Source organism: Rhamphochromis sp. 'chilingali' (genome assembly GCF_963969265.1).
Source record: "Rhamphochromis sp. 'chilingali' genome assembly, chromosome: 18".
NCBI classification, from domain to species: domain Eukaryota; kingdom Metazoa; phylum Chordata; class Actinopteri; order Cichliformes; family Cichlidae; genus Rhamphochromis; species Rhamphochromis sp. 'chilingali'.
Genome location: NC_137945.1, coordinates 23,274,516 through 23,293,772, shown reverse-complemented (window position 1 = coordinate 23,293,772; position 19,257 = coordinate 23,274,516). Strand labels below are relative to the sequence as shown.

Genomic DNA, 19,257 nt, shown 5'->3' with positions numbered 1-19,257 from the left:
GACTGGGAGGCTTTGAACAGATCACATAGTTCAATTCAACATATAAGACTTTAAGGATGCACAAGCATCTACTTAAAATCTATTGAATTTATCATCTGTGTTATTATTATGTACAATTCCAATGTATTTTGTTTATCTCCCTTAAATAAACAGAAAGCCTTAAAGTATGAAATATTCATGTACAAATACACATATAAATGTGTGTACTGTACTTGTGCCCCACAGGCCTCAGTGTGAGCTTGAAGACATTTATAATGTTTAAGTAGTTTAATGTGCAGGTGCTGACCAGAAACACATTTTGAATGAAAGCCGGGGAACTTTGGTAGCACAGAAACAAGTGGCTATTCTTTGTGACCATATGGATCGGTCCCTCATATTACCATTGTTTCACCCAAAGGCACCAAGTTAATACTCAAAAAAGCTGCAGCAATACACACAAATATAAACAGTACTTGGTGACAACTTTACTTTTAGCCTTTAACCCTCTGGGGTCCAGGGTATAATTGGCCATTTTTGACTACTTTTGATTTGGCCTCTATATTTCACCTTTAAAAACTGTTTATCTTGCCAATCTGTTATTTTCTCATTTTGACAAACTGTATCAGCACAATTTATTTAAATTCAGACAAAATTTAAAATACAAGTAGAAAGTGATATTTTTGACTGTAAAAACCACAAGCATGTTTAACGAATCATTTTCATAACTTGAAATGCAAATAGAAATGTTACATTTTTAAAAAAAAGTTTTGCAAATAACAAAGTTATATGGTACTATTTACTTACAAATACGGCCAAGGCGTTTTTTATATAACCATTTCAAACTATTTACAGAACAATCAGGTGTTCTGCATCATATAAGAAGGCACACAAATTATTTATGCAACTCCAAAAAATAGTTTGTGTCCACTATAACACAGATGAGAACAGCACAGGGATAAACCTGCAGGTCTGACAGCAGGTGTGTCACTCAGCGTTTACACTGCAACCTGCCTTTGGTGGCTTTTTTGCAGCAACTGTGACGTTCACTAGTAGAACAAAACAACGACTACACTACACACTAACTACACAAGACAACACACTAACTTGAGACTCCAAACATGGTAAACGTCACAAATCTCTCACGTATCAAAACACACTCTCTCTCTTTCGCTCACTCGCTCTCTGTCGCCGGTCACTCCTAAAACTTCCACCTCTTCCCAAGTAACCAAATGCCACATGTTGCCATATCATTTTTTGATTGGTCGAAATGGTACATTTTTCCACCAATAGGGAAAAAGTGTTTTTTCTTTCTCTTTTTTTACTCACAAGCAAAGCGTGTTTGCTAGCGCTCTCCATAGAAAACGCCGTTTATACCGTTTCTTCCCGGAGTAAACGCCACTGTTTTATTCAGAAACCCCCCTCAAAAAACTTCAGTTTTACATGACCTATCAACACAATTTAAAAACTGGTATATAGTTTGAAGTCCGCGAGTTCGACCCAAGTTGAAATGGAGACTCTGGGTCCGTCGACCCCAGAGGGTTAACCAGAAAGCCTAAATTGGCTAGTTATGTATTAGGCTAATGTTTAAAGCTTTCACTTGAGTAAATTAACTCACATTACTGCTAAGTAATGTTACCTAAGTTCACAGCATATCCCATAATAGTGTTGCCATACTGCATCACACTCAGTGCATTTCAATCATTTCTCCAGCGAGTTTGATAGCAAAATAATAATCATAATTTTAAAAAATAGCATGTGTAACGTACACGTACTGGAAAATTATTTACTAGCACTCGCCTATCATGTGACTCCGCCATTGTCGTTTTCCATCAAACACTCATTAAAACAGCAACCTACAGTTATAATAGCGCACTCATCCCCGAGTGTCCGAGGGAGGGGATGAAACAGACAAGGCAGCCCAGGCGGGGAAATTTTGCTTTTACATTTTGCGACTCATTTTATTTCTCTATCTGATAAGAAAACTATTCATTCAGAAAGTTATTTGTGGTGAATGAACTACAGTTACACTTTCAAGCACTTTTAAGCACCACATCTGAAATTCAAGCACTTTTCAAACCTTGAAAAGGCAATATTAAAATTCAGACATTTTCAAGGATTTCAAGCACCCGTACGAACCCTGGACTGTTTATGTGAAATATTTCTGACATAGTTCTTTTAAGTCATCTTCTTCTTCTTTCAGCTGCTTCCTTTAGACCCTTTAGAGTCCCGACTGTTACCTCCACACTCCTCCGTTTATACTTTGACCCTGGCTCTCAACGTTTCCCCTTTCCTTTTCCTTTCCACACGCACCATGTTGAACAATATCAACAGGGGGAGTTAATCTAGGCTTGAGCTGATCTGCATTGAAATATCATTCTTTATATCCACATGTTTTATTTTGCATAGCATCTACGTTGGATGCTCTTCCCGATGCAACCCTCGCTATTTTGGACTAACACCAGGAGTAGAAGCACATGTGGCTGTCATATGGTTACATAATATTGAAAGAACAATATTATGTTTAGTAGGCTGTTTCCTGTCTGTGACACCGACTGTTGTTGTTATCATGGGTTTCTAAGCAACCAAGAGTGAGTTGGAGGGAGACAGACGTTTGTGCTGGACTTTGCTCCTGGCAGCTGACACAAAATGTTAACTCTTTAGCTTGCCCTGATCGACAACAGCCTGTGTGCCAGACCATAGACGTAATTGAGGTGGATAGTTGTTAAAAGTAATCTACATTAAGCGTGTGGTTGCTTAAATTCAGTACGATGACATATGAGGAGAAGTGATATAGGCAAATATTTAAACTAATGAAGTGCATAGAGGCACTTGACCTGTGTGAAAGACTGTCGTCTTGTTATGAGCCATTGTTGAGATATGGAGCACACCTGTGAAAACAACTAATATGCTGAACCATGTATGAAACATCTAAAAGTACATGATGGAGAAGCTGTGTTGAATATGAAAGTGTAAGACTTTGCCGCTGTGGGCAGAGCATGCAACTACTGTGTGATGTTGCGTTGCAGTTTTTTTTCTGAGCTGATGAGCAAGCTACACATTATCAGATCAAGAGCTGTCTGGGAACTACTCAAAGAGGGGGAAACAGAGAGTGTGCAGCGTTTCCGTGAGCAGTTTTCCTGCATCTTGACTTGTGTGTAGAGTGTTCATAACATCAGCATCATGTTTTTGTTTATTTGTTTTGTTGGGTTGAAAATAATTAAATAAACGTGTGATCATGCCTATGGATCACCATGGCACATATCTCCAGCCATATGGTTTATTTATGCAGATGAAAAAGTGAGTGTGAATGTGTCTGACATCACAGTGTTTTTGTGCACTGTGCAAAAGTAATTGCCTTTGATTGTGAGTGAGAGCGGTGATTCTGCAGGTCACCAGCTATTGTAACGAAAAAAAGAAAAAAAAAGAGTGAAAAAGAAAAATCATAGGAAAAAGGTTTTGTGTTGATCAGCCAAAAACAACTACAATTTCATTTTCTGCTTTTAAGAAAAGACTGTTCACAAAAACACAGAGGGAGAGAGAGATGTGTGTTGATTAAGCAGTGATGATAATAATGAAATGTCTTAGTTTGTCACTTTCAGGTGAAAAGCAGACCTGAATCAATTTTCCACATGCAGCAGTTGGAAGAAAGTTATAGTTTAACATCACTGGAAACATGCAGGCCAAGTTTCTGGCTGACTTATTTACAGTGCCATGTGTCTCTCAACCTCACAAGCAAGCAAGCTCTCACCCCTCCCTGAAGACAAGGAATGCAGCTCCAAAGCAATAACATGATAAAGAGACAGCAGCAAGTCCTGAGCAAAGAGTCCCAGCAAAGCAGCAGCAATGTGGACAAACAGCATCAGAGAAGAAAAGCAAACCCATCTTCCTATCTGATTGGATGAATTCCACGGAGGGGCGAGCAAGATGGCGGCGTGAAGAGGAGTTTTTGTTTGAACTCTTAGAACGAGACATTTATTTGACGTCTTTCTGGCTTTCGGGACCTTTTGGAGATCAGCGCGCTAAGCTTGCTGGATCTGAGGCCAGGTTCGGCGGCGGCAGCATGTCAACATGTTCAGAAAGGACTGAGTGACTCGGCAAGCCACATGCGGCTAGCATGCTGGCTAGCGACCATAGCTACATGAAAGAAATGGACCCTTAATGTGCCGGCTGTGGTCGGAAAAGCTCCATCATAAACACGCCCTGTGCAGAGGTCCAAGCCGAAGAAGGTCGGCCCCAGCGTGAGCGAGCTGATCGTGAAAGCCGTGGCCGCTTCTAAGGAGCGCAACGGCCTGTCCGTGGCCGCTCTCAAGAAGGCTCTGGCTGCCGGAGGCTACGATGTGGACAAGAACAAGGCCCGTGTCAAGACCGCCATCAAGAGCCTGGTGGCGAAGGGCACTCTGGTGCAGACCAAGGGCACCGGGGCCTCCGGATCCTTCAAGATGAACAAGGCTACTGAGAGCAAAGCCAAGAAGCCCGCCGCGGCCAAAGCCAAGAAACCGGCAGAAGCTGCTAAGAAGTCGCCCAAGAAGGCAGCGGCAGCACTTCAGACACTAGCACAAAGTCAACCGCATCAGAGGAGGGACAGGACAAAGCTGAAGGAGAAACTGCCTGCTATTGGACTATTGAAGTGGCAGAGGACAATAGTGAGAGTGGTGAGAACACAAATTTTGTTATTAAATGTGGGAAATCAAAATTTGGGTTAGCAAACCTGGGGAAAAAGAAAACTGACTGCTTAAGTTGGAAAATTGTGAAGGAGTCTGAAACATATACAAACATATACAGAATCACACAGAACATGCATTAACCCTACTAACACAAACACAAGAGAGCTTATGAAGATTAGACAACATCTTAAGCGTGTGAGTCTGTTTATCATCTTGTCCAAGTCACCTCGTGTGATGCAAAGACCAGTGGACTCACAGCACATTAGTTAAGAAATGATTAAATAATAGCAGAGAAGTGTGTAGGAAAGGCAGCTTTAAGAACATGCTCTGCTGGATATGCAGCTCCACAGACATGCATTAAACCTGCCTAATAACACAAACACATGTAATGAAAATTATCTTGTTATCTTTCATCAGTGTTAAAATAGTGTCAATTTAGCAGACACTTGTTATCAAATGCTGAATTTATCCAATGCAAAAAATTGACTCTCTAGGTTGCAGGACAACAATTTAAACTTTTGTGGGAAAAAAGATTCTGGTTTGAGCAACCAGTGATCAGATAATAAATTTAGTGTTAATATAGTAAATTGGGAGAAGCTTCCTGCTTGATTGATGCAGCACAAGTTTACTACTAAATTTACTGTATGAGGGAAATTCTCTTTTAGTGATAACATTTTGAACATGCATTTCTGTTGTCCTGTCAACTTAGTGGGTTAATAGCCGATATGCAAATTATTTGATTGGGTTTTAGATTAATGAAAGGTGACTGAATTCTAGCACGAGTGAATGAGATGTGTTGGAGTTTGTTAGAGTGGAGACTCTAAAACACTGAGTTTCCTGTTTTGATGTGCGAGTGAATCCTGTATTTAGATACACAACTCTGAATACGTCAGAACAAACGTCTTTTGTGAAGTGCATGACAGCATGTCACATGTTTTATGATGAAGGGAAAAAGGAAAAATTGAATAAAATAGATCTGTGGCTTAAATGAGTGAAGAGCACAGACCGGGTGATTAAACTCATAGCTAATATGACATTAGGGTTATGTTGTGTGTTGTGCAGTTGATGGTTGGTTTGGAGTGAATCTAGCTGATGATTCTTCTCCTGTTGTGAAGATGATGAGGAGTTTGTGTCATGACTTAACAAGGCCTTTTTATTTTGATACTTTCACAGTGCACTGAGAGTTTGGTTTGATAATCTCTGTTATTTTTTATTTTTCATTTTTGAACAAGCACTGATTTTTGCTTGTGAATTTCTTTTCTTTGAGCAGATCTGCAAGTCGGGAATTAAAAGCGTTACACGTCGTCAAGAAAATTGTTGCAAGTGAGTTTCTCCACATTTAAAATGGGCTCAGGAGAAAGCCACTTATTTGGGACAATTAGGAAATGAGAGTCCCCCCCAAAAAGGATTCAATGAGGAAATCCAGTCTAAATTATTTTTCTTTTTGAAATATCGTCGTTTTGCTGAGCGTGGAAACGAATGCGATGATAATTTCCACAATTAGCAAAAGAAGGAACCACTGAGTGAATGAGTAAGAATTTTAAAATAACTGACTGACTGACTGAACATGATTGTGTGAAGTTAACCCCCACCTGACAAAGGTGCAGATGAACCCATGTGTTTCCTTTTACAGGAGCAGAAAGATGACAGCAACACTCGAGGTTGCATGATGATTTAACCTTTTAAATGCCATTTTCTGTGTCTGTGCATTTATCAGGTGTGTTATTCATAGGCTTGTGTTGCTCACAGAGATAACTGTGACAAAGTATGCATACGCCTGCGCAAGCGCTAATATTTGCATTTTCTTTTCTTACAGCATGCCAGTTCTTCATGTGAATTGATGATGCGATTTATACCAGGACAACTGGTTGATGTTTTTTCCTACTACAGGATTTCTGGGTTTATGTGTGAGGAAAACTGTGTTTACAGGTTATGAGTGGTGATGCTGTTGCATTGTGTTGATGGGAAAATGTGAAGGTTACTTTGATAATGTGAATAACATGTGTGAAATTTCCTGTGTTGAAAACTGGTGTTACTTCTTTCCACAGCTATAGATGGCTAATTTTATGGTCTTTTTATGGCACCTCTGGAACCTGTCGACCTGCGTCTGACCACCAATGGTCACTGTGTTGCTAATGTTTGTTTTTCTATGACTGCGTGTAGAGGATTCGGCAGAAGCGGACAAGTGACATGAGAAAAACAGATAGGAGATGCAGTGTTTATGGAAAAGTTGAATATGGGCTCTTAGCTGGCCACTTTGAGCCCATAGTAATATATAAGTGGAGTGACTTTGCTTAAGAGCAGTCACCGATTACATTAATGTTGCCTGAGTACATGGGATGATCCATGTCTGAGGCGACTTATGAAAATAATTGTAGTTTACTGATTTGAGAAAACCTGCACATGACACTTGTCTTGCTGATGTTGAATGCTTCTTGTTCTTATGATACAATTGTTTACAGGTATGAAGTTTGATTTTACTTCCAGATTTTGCTTTCCAGGCCATGATGGTGTGTATGCAGGCTCCTGGGAGAGCCAGGTGTTAAGCAAACTTAATATGCAAAACACACTAACATTTTTATTGCAGGATTATAGGTCCAGGGTGGTGCTGCTCCAGGGGAGGAGATGCCCTGATGTTGCCTGGGATATGATCTAGCTAATCTTTTTCTTTAAGACAGGAATCCAGGTTTGGTGAGTTGACGCATGGGTGTGTCCATGCGTCAAGAGGAGGGGTCCAAGGATTAACATTAAACAATGTTTTTTATTATTGTTGCAGTGATTTGTGTGATTAGCCATTTTATTTACAAATATTAAACCTATGCAAGTGGTGCACCCATGTTCAGATGAGGCTTTGATGGCCTATAAGGGAAGTTCACTGAACTAAAGAATGTGGTTTGATGATTGTTGACATACTCTCCAAATAGTTTGTCTTCCTAGCAAGGAAATACAGGTGCAGCAGTAATCTCCTGAGAAATCTTCAGAGGCCCAGTGAGAAGCGCATAGCTGACAGGACCAGGCAGTGGTTGAGGTCAAAGGTCGAGCTGGTTGGGGCCCATCATGAGATCAGACCTTGGAGCCACAGCAAGGACCATTTTAACTGCCTGCAAAATAGCGAGAGACCCTCCTGGATTTATCAGAGCCACTGCAAGAGGTCGAGGTCCCAGGAAACCCCGGCACCCTCAAGACAGCACAATAGAGAAATCTCACACTTGGTTGTTTCAGTGGTGAGGGGGGAGTGCTGATTGAGCCCCCGTAGGGTAAGCTCGCACTTCAACCTCCAGCCTCTGATCAGCTCTAGGGCAACCAAGTGCGAGGCGTGACGGACCTGTGTGCGACCAGGACCCTCTTGGTTACCTTGACTACGACGCTCATCCTTATAGGACCCCAGCTGGTGCCGGAAACAGCTGAACCAGGAGGAAGGCAGAGGAGATGGACACATGACAACTCTCACCTAAGAGAGACAGATCCAGCAGGCCCAAAATCAGGACTATGCATGACGAGAAGGAGTGCCTGAGAGGATCGTCCACAGGATGGGAGCTGAGACCCATGTTGACAAACAACAAAACCAACTGGTATGTTTGAATGTCTATTCTACATACATTTGGACTCTGGTCCTATGGACAGTGATGGAAACAACTGGAAGAGACATTCATGACGCCCTGCAGAGCTTAAACCACTCTGCAGAGAGACATGTGATGTGCACACCCGGAGGAAGCACCACCAAGCTGAGATGTTTTTGAAAATGTTATCTTCTTATTTTCACTATTAAATTAACAATTTCTTTGTTTGTTTGTGGGATGCAGTTTGCCATGAGATGAGATCAATGAATGGGATAACTGCTAATACATTTGTTAAACTGTGTACCTTTTCAGTAATTTAGGGTGATTTGACATATGCTGAGTATAAAAATGTTTGCATTGAAACTGTCAGACATGAGGTATTCATACCTGGGAACTTTTCAAGCATAAAGGTCAAAAAGGGGGGAAATGTTAGATTTGTATTGTTGATTGTCATTTATGCTTAGAAATATTTACTTATATATGCTTAGAGTTTTGTAATTAGTTGTAGATTGGTAGAGGTTTTGATCCTTGATAGTCTGCAAACTTTGTGTGTATTAGACAGCACTTTGGGAGCATGAGAGGTCATACCGTGTCTTATTGTTTTATGGTAGGATTAACGTAGTTGCGTCTGTTCTAGTCTAAGTGCTCTTTGTTTAGATGAACTGCAGGACTTCCTCACCATGTTATCTAGGATGAACCATCTAGGGTGAGGGGGAGGCTACCCTCTCCCTGACCAAGGATGTTTGACCCTTTGATCAGCAGTCCACACACACACACACACACACAGGCAAGGTACTCTTTGTGTGTATGTAGACGTCATATGTTAATGAACTTATGCATATTCATGTAACCTCAATAAAAGAACAGTGGTACGGGAGAACGGGCGAGAGCAACTGGGGTCAAGCGAAGGGACGGCGCTTTGTCCGGTTCTCTCCCGTGCACGAGTAACATGAAGCTTGCCTATTTGTGTCTTGCTTTGCAGTGTAATTATATTGTCTTCAACGTTCCAGCGGATGGGTTCAAGCTACAAACCTATCATTGTCCTCCACCAATTATATTCATTCTTAGACACACATAATATTCTGGATAAATATCAGTCTGTTTCAGAGCCTTCCACAGCACAGAGTCCGCTCTACTGAAGGTGTTCAATGATGTGCTTTTCGCTGCTGACTCTGGAAAAAGTACAGTTTTAATTCTTCGAGACCTGAGCGCAGTATTTGACACTGTCAACAATCAGAATCAGAATCAGACTGTAACAGGCTGCACGCTGGTTGGCGCAATCGTAACACAATCTTATTAAACTGTCTAAAGACGTGTCAGCATTCAAGGCTCTGCTTTAAAATGGTTTGCCTCCAAAAAAATTTTTCCCCTCTGTTACAGATTTTTTTTTTTGAAGTGCCACTTTGTCCTCTGTTTTCTTTTTGGGGGGAAGGGGGGGGGGGGGGGGGTTCATACACTGAATTGATACTATGTTTTTGGGTAATTGGCTCTAATGCAATTATTTTGTTGCTGAAATACAAAACAAAACAAAAGACTTTTCCTTAAAATAAAAATAAAAATGCAGAGTCCTAACTTCTATGTTAAAAAAAAACAAACACACACAAACATGGAGAGGAAGCTCAAAATAGCCACTGGTCTCAGAAAACGCATATCAGAACTGATAAGAACAAAGCAGAACAGACAATGCCAAAGGAGAGTACATAAACTGCTTCATGTTCAAGGGAACTACTGAGAGATTGAGGAATATGTTTGCATGTGAGTGGAGGGTTCAGAACAGATGAATCTAGAGGCAGGTGGGAGTTGCAGCTTTCTAAAATGACAGCAGAGTGCATGATGGGAACATAAAAAGCAGACTGACTGAAAAAAGAAAGACAGAAATCCAATCACAGGTCGCTCATGCTGGGAAAATGCAGATAAGAGGGGACCATCTCTAGTGGAAAGTTAATGAGACACTGTTGTTTAGACTAGAATGAGAGAGCTTCTGTAATTAAACTTTTAGGGGCACACCAACATTTTGAGATCCGTGGCAGTGTGTCATGCAGGACGCATCTCCCGTCTAGAAGTAATGTGAAAGAGAAATAAAGAGTTAAATGGTCAACTGAGCAGTGTTTTGTCTTCCATCGGATGCCTCTGAGGAATTAAAAGAACTTGGTGAAGTGTCGATATTTACACAACATGAGTAGAATGAAAATGATTTGATTGTTATACTTATACACTCACCTCTTGCCAGTCTCCTCTGTCACTATAAAAAGGGAAGAGAGTCACTAATCCCATCAAAATCACCTGTCCACTTTGACATCCCAGCACTGTCCCATAAGCTCAGCAGCAGCAGCAGGCCAGAGACCACACCCCTGCCACATGGACATTAATTTGGCAATCTTTTGTGAAAGTGCTGCAGATTTTTTTTTTAAGGCATGCCACGTTTGTCCTCTATTTTTCTTTCTTTCTTTTTTTGTGTGGAAAATACAGTGTACACCATGTAGATACTATGTTTTTGGGTAATAGCTCTTTGGCAATTATTCTGTTGCTGTAAGAAAAAACCCCCCAATATATCTAAAATATTTTTAGATACAAATAAAAATGAAAAGTCCTTATTTAGCAAATAAAATAAAACAAACACACGGACACTAAGGTCAGTCTCAAAAAACGCAGAACAGACAAAGCCAAGGGAGGCGTACATGGAAGGGAACTACTGAGAGAATGAGGAATATGTTTGCATGTGAGTGGAGTGTCAGGCGAATCTAGAGGCAGGTGGGAGTGGCAGCATCTGAAGTGTCAACAGAGTGCATGATGGGAACAAAAAGCAGACTGACTGATTAAAGAACAACAGAAAACCAAAATTATCACAGGTCTGTTTGCTTTGACATTACAACATCTAAACAGAGAAGTGTTTCACTCACACTGCTAAAATCACACACTGACTTTTACGTTGTCGTCTCTCCTGTGTTGCAGACTGATCATTTGGTAAGAAAACCTTTACACAGTTTATTAATTTTGTGCATTGCAATGAAAAAAAAGGCTTTATTAGATTTTTTTTAGTTTTTGTTTTGTAAGTGCTTTACAAAATGAGGCAAGTTCCTGTTTTTGTGTCTTATTTGTGTAATGATTCTTTTCTTCATGTTTTTCCAGGTGATGGGTTTTATGACAGACATCATGTTACTGAGTTTCCTCATTATTCCAAGTGAGCCATCTCATTTCAGTCATTTACAGTCTGACAGATCAGAGCAGACAGATACTTTACAAAGTCAAGTATCTGAGGATGTCAAAAGAACAAGGGATAAAAAGCAAACCCACGACTCTTAAAGTCAGATTGTTCATCATGGATTTTCTCTTTATCTACATTTCTATATTTTCATGATATTCTGTTTTTCAGGCACTGTGGCTGCTTGTCCTCCAAACACACACCTGTTCATCACTGCACCAACAGAGATGGAGGCTCTGAGTGGATCTTGTTTACAAATCCCATGTAACTTTAGTGATGCTGGACCAGTAAAGTTTGACAGCACAAGACCTGTGTTTGCAGTGTGGATTAAAAATAATTCTGATATTTTTGCACATCCAGAAAATGTGATTTTCAACAGCAGTGGGACAGTTAACATCTATCCAATGAATATTACAGGAAACCTGAAGGAGAAAAGCTGCACCACTCTGTTTTCCAATTTAATCACAAATTATACAAACACATACTACTTCAGAATTATGAACTGGCCGTTCAGGGCAACAGCTGTTTGTGATTCTCTTCAAATAACAATTAAAGGTAAGAAAGTTTCCTCTAATTTCTATAAACAAAGTATAATCAGCTGCAGCTTTTATTCAAAACAACTAAAAAAGAAATTATGAACAAATGTAACAGAAATAAGCACATTTAAGTGTTTTGTGTTTAGCTGGAAACTCGGAAAATTAAGACGGCTCAGGACAATAATTAGTCTTCTGGGGTCTTTATTGTGAGCAGTAAAATTGGGAATCAGTAAAAAAAAACTGTAGTAAAGACAGAAAAAAACAGAAAATAAAAAATAAAAGAGAAGAAATCCTGCATACAAAGAAAAAGTCACTGTTTAAAAGCATATTTATGATTTTTTGTTATGTTTAAATTGTCACGGCAGGGTGTGCCGGTGTGTAGATGAGGTAGATCCAAAAGCAGACAGGGTGAAGACAGAACTATGTTTCCAAAAATAAAGCGAGCCTTTATTGTGGCTGATGGCATGAGAACAACTCTAGAGACACACTGAAACTGGGAAAACTAAGGGGACTATGAACACTGTATAAACTAAAAGACAATGACACTCTGTGAAAAGATTATGAAATACTATGAATACAGAGTAACTAGGAATGCTATGAAACTGTAAACCCTGTGGCAAAGATAACAGACGACCTGACAAAAAACATTAAGAGACAAAGGACTTAAGTATACACATAATGTGATTAGGGGGAGTGGAGACACATGAGGAAGCAGCTGACTAGGATGAACATAATGATGCACAGGAAATGTAAACCAAAAACACAAAGACATGGAAACTGGACTTTCACAATAAACAGGAAAACATGACAAGACGCAGGCATGACACAAACTTGACAACATTAACCAGAAAGGCAAGAAACATGACCAATAACAAACAATAAACAACAAGGGGAGTTTTAACATAGGGAAAGATGACACAAAGAAATTAAGAAACAAAGGACTAATGGCAACCTAGAAATTGACTGGATGAGCTAAACTGAAACTAGAACACAAATTAGTCTGTTAGTGATTAAAAACTAAAACGGCATTTGCATATTTGTCACTTCTGCATGTTTCAACTGAAATAATATTTTATGATAAGACAACGACAATCTGACTGAATAAAAATTGCAGTTTTGAATGGTGATTTTATTTTTAAGGAAAAATGTTATCCAATCCCCTGTGTTAGTACTTAAATGTCTTGGCAGCAAGAACTGCAAGTGTTTTTGATAGCTGGTAATGAGTCATTCACAGTGCTATTGAAGAATTTTGGTTCCCTCTTCTTTGCCTAATAATTTTATTCAGCTACATTTTCCAAGCATGAACAACTTGTTTAAAATCAAAGCATTACATTTATTTTGGATTTCACGTGGTAAACGTCACCTTCAGGTTTTTTTTAATTTTATTCTTTTGAGTCAAGGACCATAACACAACCACCACCATCTTTTACTCAGGTTATCTTTGTCTAATATTAAACTGAGTTTTAATCCGAAACCTTTAAGTGAGACAAATATGCAGGATTTCAGGAAGGAGGACAATACCTCACTTTGGTTTTTAATCCATTGTTGTGGCTGATCTTCATCTGTTTCTTGACGGTATTATTAGTTTACAAACTGTGTTTAATGTGAAACCACAGATTCTCCTTGGAGGCCCAATATTACAATCCCAGGTGATCTGAAGGAGAAGGAGTCTGTCACTATAACCTGCTCAGCTCTCACTCCCTGTCCACACTCCCCTCCTCAACTCACCTGGAATCTCCAACAAGACTCTCACAACAAAATAGAGGAAAACACAGATGGAAGCTTTACAACTAAAATCCAGCAGAACATCACTCTGTCAGACACACATGATGGAACGAAGATCAGCTGCTCTGCCAGATATCTTGTGAACCAAGGAAACGACACCAAGACAGCAGAGACAGAAGAGACTCTCAGTGTTTCATGTAAGACAATCAGAGTTTGTTGTTGAACTGAATCCTTCAGGACACCATGGTATATGGGATATCACTTTCTCTCTTTTATTTCTCCAGATGCTCCTAAAGACACCTCAGCATCCATCAGTCCATCAGGTTTGGTGTCAGCAGGCAGCTGGGTGAACCTGACTTGCTCCAGCAGAGCCAAACCTCCAGTCAGCAGCTTCACCTGGTTCAAGAAGAGCAGAGATGGAGCTGTGAACGTATCTGAAGGAGAGATTTACAGCTTCAATGTAACAGATGGAGGAGTTTATTACTGTGTGGCCACTAATGATCTGGGTAATCAGACATCAGCAGAGATTAACATGACTGTTAAAGGCCCATTGCCTAAAGAGGAAAGTATGTGCTCCCATCATTTTTTAAAAACTTTTTTGTATCTATTATATCTTTCATTTAAAAAAAACTACTTCAAGTAGTAACGAAGCCCAGCCTGAATCAATATGTCAACATAAAATCCTTTTTTTTGTTACTTCATGATTTCTGTAGATTGTGCTTCAACAGACAAACTGTGGCAACATATTGGCGTAATTATTGGGATCATTTTACTCTTAATCTTACTCTGCTTGATAATCTTTGTTTGGTAAGTATCACACATGAAAGTAGAAAACACATACTGTTAGTGTCAAAGATATTTTAGCTGCAAATTAAAATATCTGTTTTCCAATAGATTAACTTTATTCACAATTATATTTAGTAAAGTTAATTTAACAGCCTCTTGTGTCTTCCAGCTGGTTAAAATCAAAGCATCAAAGACAAGAACAGACTCAGGTAAGGGAATTAAAACAAAACAAAACAAAAATCTATCTGCAGGATAACTGACTGTTCTAGTGATTATTTACAGTAGCATCTTTGTCAGAGCAGTCTGATCATTTAATGTAACAAAAAAATAACAGAGTCAGCTTAAGGAGTATTCTATTATTTTAATTCCATAGATTCAAATAAATGAAAAGCAGGTTGTTGAAGAACCAGGAAGTAAAACAGAGGAAGTTGAAGAAAACATCCATTATAGTGAGATTAACATTTCCAAGCATCAAGCATCCTCTGACTCAGTGCAGGACAGAAGACAGGAGCAGGATACAGAGTACGCACAGGTGCAAATCAGCAAGCCAGAAAACAACTTAACACAGAGTCCTCATGTCCAGGAGGAACTCTACAGTGAGGTGAAGAAAATTTAAAATGTTGTAAAATGACATTACTTCAGCGTCGACATACACACATGGAGCCTTTCTGTGGGTCATTTTCACAGTTCAGTGATGACAAAGAAACAACACCCTGCAACTTTTCATGTTCTGTTTTCATTTTCTTGTGTTCATGAAAAATCTGAATAAGCAGAAGTTTCAGCACTTCAATAAGGAACTGGTTTCACATGTCAGTTCTGTAAAACTGAAAATCAAAACCTACACATGCTGCAGCTTCGTTTGAGTTTTTTTCTGCACTCTGCCCTCAACACTTGTGTCAAGCTCACGTTTCCCAGTCTACGCCTCTCTTTTATTTTGACATTCTTGTGTTCCATGTCCAGTGTGTTTCGTTTTGCTTCCCTTGTGTCATCGTGTTTATTTGTATCGGCTGTTTCCACTTCCCCCATTATCCCTCTGTGTATTTCAATCTTCTGTCTCCCTTTGTTTATCTGTTTTTATTTGTGTCATGTCACTGGAATTCTCAAGTCTCATCATGTTCATGTTTCTCAAGTCTAGTCCTAGTTCACCCAGTATAGGTAATAGTTTAGTTTTCAGCTTTGTGTGCCTTTGCCATTTGCTTTTGTATTTTTTCACCAGCCGGCTCGCTTTTTGTTAAAGAGAGGACAGCTGATGTCATTATGCATCAGACTGTCAGGGTTCATATGCCTTTTTCAGGATCAAATTCAAGCACGTTCAGCACTTTCAACGTCCCTTTTCAAGCTTTTCCAGCCCCCCCGTTAAAATGCATGTTTCAATTTGCATCACCTCAGTATTTAAACAAATCATCCTAGGTGAACTTTGTTCCTTTGTTCCCCTTTTGTTAAAAATGCACCACACAAAAATACTGCAAAAGGAAACGGTCCTCTTATATACACAGTGTATAAACTCGAAATGCACATTCCACTTAAAAATTAAGATGTGAAAATGTGAACAAATCAACTGTTAGAGATTTTCTTCTCCTGTTGAAAAAAAAAAACTAAATAAATGCGTCTTCTCATCAGATACTGATGCTTCTTTCCTGTGTGACAAAAAATAGGAGACATATGTTTGTTTGTTTGTTTTTTAAGTTAATTCCCAATAAAACTGTTCTATTGCTAACTACATTGCTGTCTGTATTATTGCTGGAGTCCTAAATGATCACATTTGAAGTGTTTGTGCTAATAACATCATGTACAGTCAGACAGGAGAACATGGAGAACAGCACTGACTGGGAGGCTTTGAACAGATCACATAGTTCAATTCAACATATAAGACTTTAAGGATGCACAAGCATCTACTTAAAATCTATTGAATTTATCATCTGTGTTATTATTATGTACAATTCCAATGTATTTTGTTTATCTCCCTTAAATAAACAGAAAGCCTTAAAGTATGAAATATTCATGTACAAATACACATATAAATGTGTGTACTGTACTTGTGCCCCACAGGCCTCAGTGTGAGCTTGAAGACATTTATAATGTTTAAGTAGTTTAATGTGCAGGTGCTGACCAGAAACACATTTTGAATGAAAGCCGGGGAACTTTGGTAGCACAGAAACAAGTGGCTATTCTTTGTGACCATATGGATCGGTCCCTCATATTACCATTGTTTCACCCAAAGGCACCAAGTTAATACTCAAAAAAGCTGCAGCAATACACACAAATATAAACAGTACTTGGTGACAACTTTACTTTTAGCCTTTAACCCTCTGGGGTCCAGGGTATAATTGGCCATTTTTGACTACTTTTGATTTGGCCTCTATATTTCACCTTTAAAAACTGTTTATCTTGCCAATCTGTTATTTTCTCATTTTGACAAACTGTATCAGCACAATTTATTTAAATTCAGACAAAATTTAAAATACAAGTAGAAAGTGATATTTTTGACTGTAAAAACCACAAGCATGTTTAACGAATCATTTTCATAACTTGAAATGCAAATAGAAATGTTACATTTTTAAAAAAAAAGTTTTGCAAATAACAAAGTTATATGGTACTATTTACTTACAAATACGGCCAAGGCGTTTTTTATATAACCATTTCAAACTATTTACAGAACAATCAGGTGTTCTGCATCATATAAGAAGGCACACAAATTATTTATGCAACTCCAAAAAATAGTTTGTGTCCACTATAACACAGATGAGAACAGCACAGGGATAAACCTGCAGGTCTGACAGCAGGTGTGTCACTCAGCGTTTACACTGCAACCTGCCTTTGGTGGCTTTTTTGCAGCAACTGTGACGTTCACTAGTAGAACAAAACAACGACTACACTACACACTAACTACACAAGACAACACACTAACTTGAGACTCCAAACATGGTAAACGTCACAAATCTCTCACGTATCAAAACACACTCTCTCTCTTTCGCTCACTCGCTCTCTGTCGCCGGTCACTCCTAAAACTTCCACCTCTTCCCAAGTAACCAAATGCCACATGTTGCCATATCATTTTTTGATTGGTCGAAATGGTACATTTTTCCACCAATAGGGAAAAAGTGCTTTTTCTTTCTCTTTTTTTACTCACAAGCAAAGCGTGTTTGCTAGCGCTCTCCATAGAAAACGCCGTTTATACCGTTTCTTCCCGGAGTAAACACCACTGTTTTATTCAGAAACCCCCCTCAAAAAACTTCAGTTTTACATGACCTATCAACACAATTTAAAAACTGGTATATAGTTTGAAGTCCGCGAGTTCGACCCAAGTTGAAATGGAGACTCTGGGTCCGTCGACCCCAGAGGGTTAACCAGAAAGCCTAAATTGGCTAGTTATGTATTAGGCTAATGTTTAAAGCTTTCACTTGAGTAAATTAACTCACATTACTGCTAAGTAATGTTACCTAAGTTCACAGCATATCCCATAATAGTGTTGCCATACTGCATCACACTCAGTGCATTTCAATCATTTCTCCAGCGAGTTTGATAGCAAAATAATAATCATAATTTTAAAAAATAGCATGTGTAACGTACACGTACTGGAAAATTATTTACTAGCACTCGCCTATCATGTGACTCCGCCATTGTCGTTTTCCATCAAACACTCATTAAAACAGCAACCTACAGTTATAATAGCGCACTCATCCCCGAGTGTCCGAGGGAGGGGATGAAACAGACAAGGCAGCCCAGGCGGGGAAATTTTGCTTTTACATTTTGCGACTCATTTTATTTCTCTATCTGATAAGAAAACTATTCATTCAGAAAGTTATTTGTGGTGAATGAACTACAGTTACACTTTCAAGCACTTTTAAGCACCACATCTGAAATTCAAGCACTTTTCAAACCTTGAAAAGGCAATATTAAAATTCAGACATTTTCAAGGATTTCAAGCACCCGTACGAACCCTGGACTGTTTATGTGAAATATTTCTGACATAGTTCTTTTAAGTCATCTTCTTCTTCTTTCAGCTGCTTCCTTTAGACCCTTTAGAGTCCCGACTGTTACCTCCACACTCCTCCGTTTATACTTTGACCCTGGCTCTCAACGTTTCCCCTTTCCTTTTCCTTTCCACACGCACCATGTTGAACAATATCAACAGGGGGAGTTAATCTAGGCTTGAGCTGATCTGCATTGAAATATCATTCTTTATATCCACATGTTTTATTTTGCATAGCATCTACGTTGGATGCTCTTCCCGATGCAACCCTCGCTATTTTGGACTAACACCAGGAGTAGAAGCACATGTGGCTGTCATATGGTTACATAATATTGAAAGAACAATATTATGTTTAGTAGGCTGTTTCCTTTAAGCCAGAACTACACAGTTTTCTCCACTGGGTTGTGCTATCCATACAAACAATCAATATAAACAATATTTACTGGTTGTTTTCTGCAGTGACATCCTGGCACCCCACGACTCTGTTGTACTTTGGCTGTAAACAAGTTGAGAGCCAATCTTCACTTTGGCTGTTTGGCATGGACAGGTAGTTAGAGACTGTGCAACCTACTCCACCCTGGAGTCCACTGTTTCATGATCATCTCTGCAAAGTAACAGCTCTTGTCAGTCCGAGCATTCTCTGTTCCTACTACCAGTGTTGGGAAGTAATGGAATACATGTAAAATACAAAATATGAGTTACTGTATTCCGTTACAGTTACCATTTAAATGGGTGGTAATCAGAATACAGTTACTTTGTTGAAATAAATAGAATACATGGTGGTCATTTTGTGTTTCATGTGTTAGGCTTCCCATCTCTATGCCTTCTACAA

General features: G+C 39.2%; 2 protein-coding genes across 2 annotated transcripts; both read left to right on the top strand.

Annotated features, from left to right (window-relative positions):
- Window positions 1-1,732: 1,732 nt before the first annotated feature.
- On the top strand, window positions 1,733-6,696 carry LOC308385291 (histone H1-like; the record flags this gene model as incomplete). Its single annotated transcript, XM_080864131.1, has 2 exons — window positions 1,733-1,747; window positions 4,188-6,696. The coding sequence occupies 2 exons, from the start codon at window positions 1,733-1,735 to the stop codon at window positions 4,680-4,682; spliced, it is 510 nt and encodes a 169-aa protein (XP_080720257.1). The 3' UTR covers window positions 4,683-6,696.
- Window positions 6,697-11,335: 4,639 nt separating this feature from the next.
- On the top strand, window positions 11,336-15,068 carry LOC308385829 (sialoadhesin-like; the record flags this gene model as incomplete). The annotated part of the gene is made up of 7 exons (XM_080865010.1): window positions 11,336-11,384; window positions 11,577-11,960; window positions 13,558-13,863; window positions 13,951-14,232; window positions 14,395-14,473; window positions 14,622-14,661; window positions 14,826-15,068. 7 exons carry the CDS (start codon window positions 11,336-11,338, stop codon window positions 15,066-15,068), a joined length of 1,383 nt encoding a protein of 460 aa, XP_080721136.1.
- Between the last annotated feature and the right edge of the window lie 4,189 nt (window positions 15,069-19,257).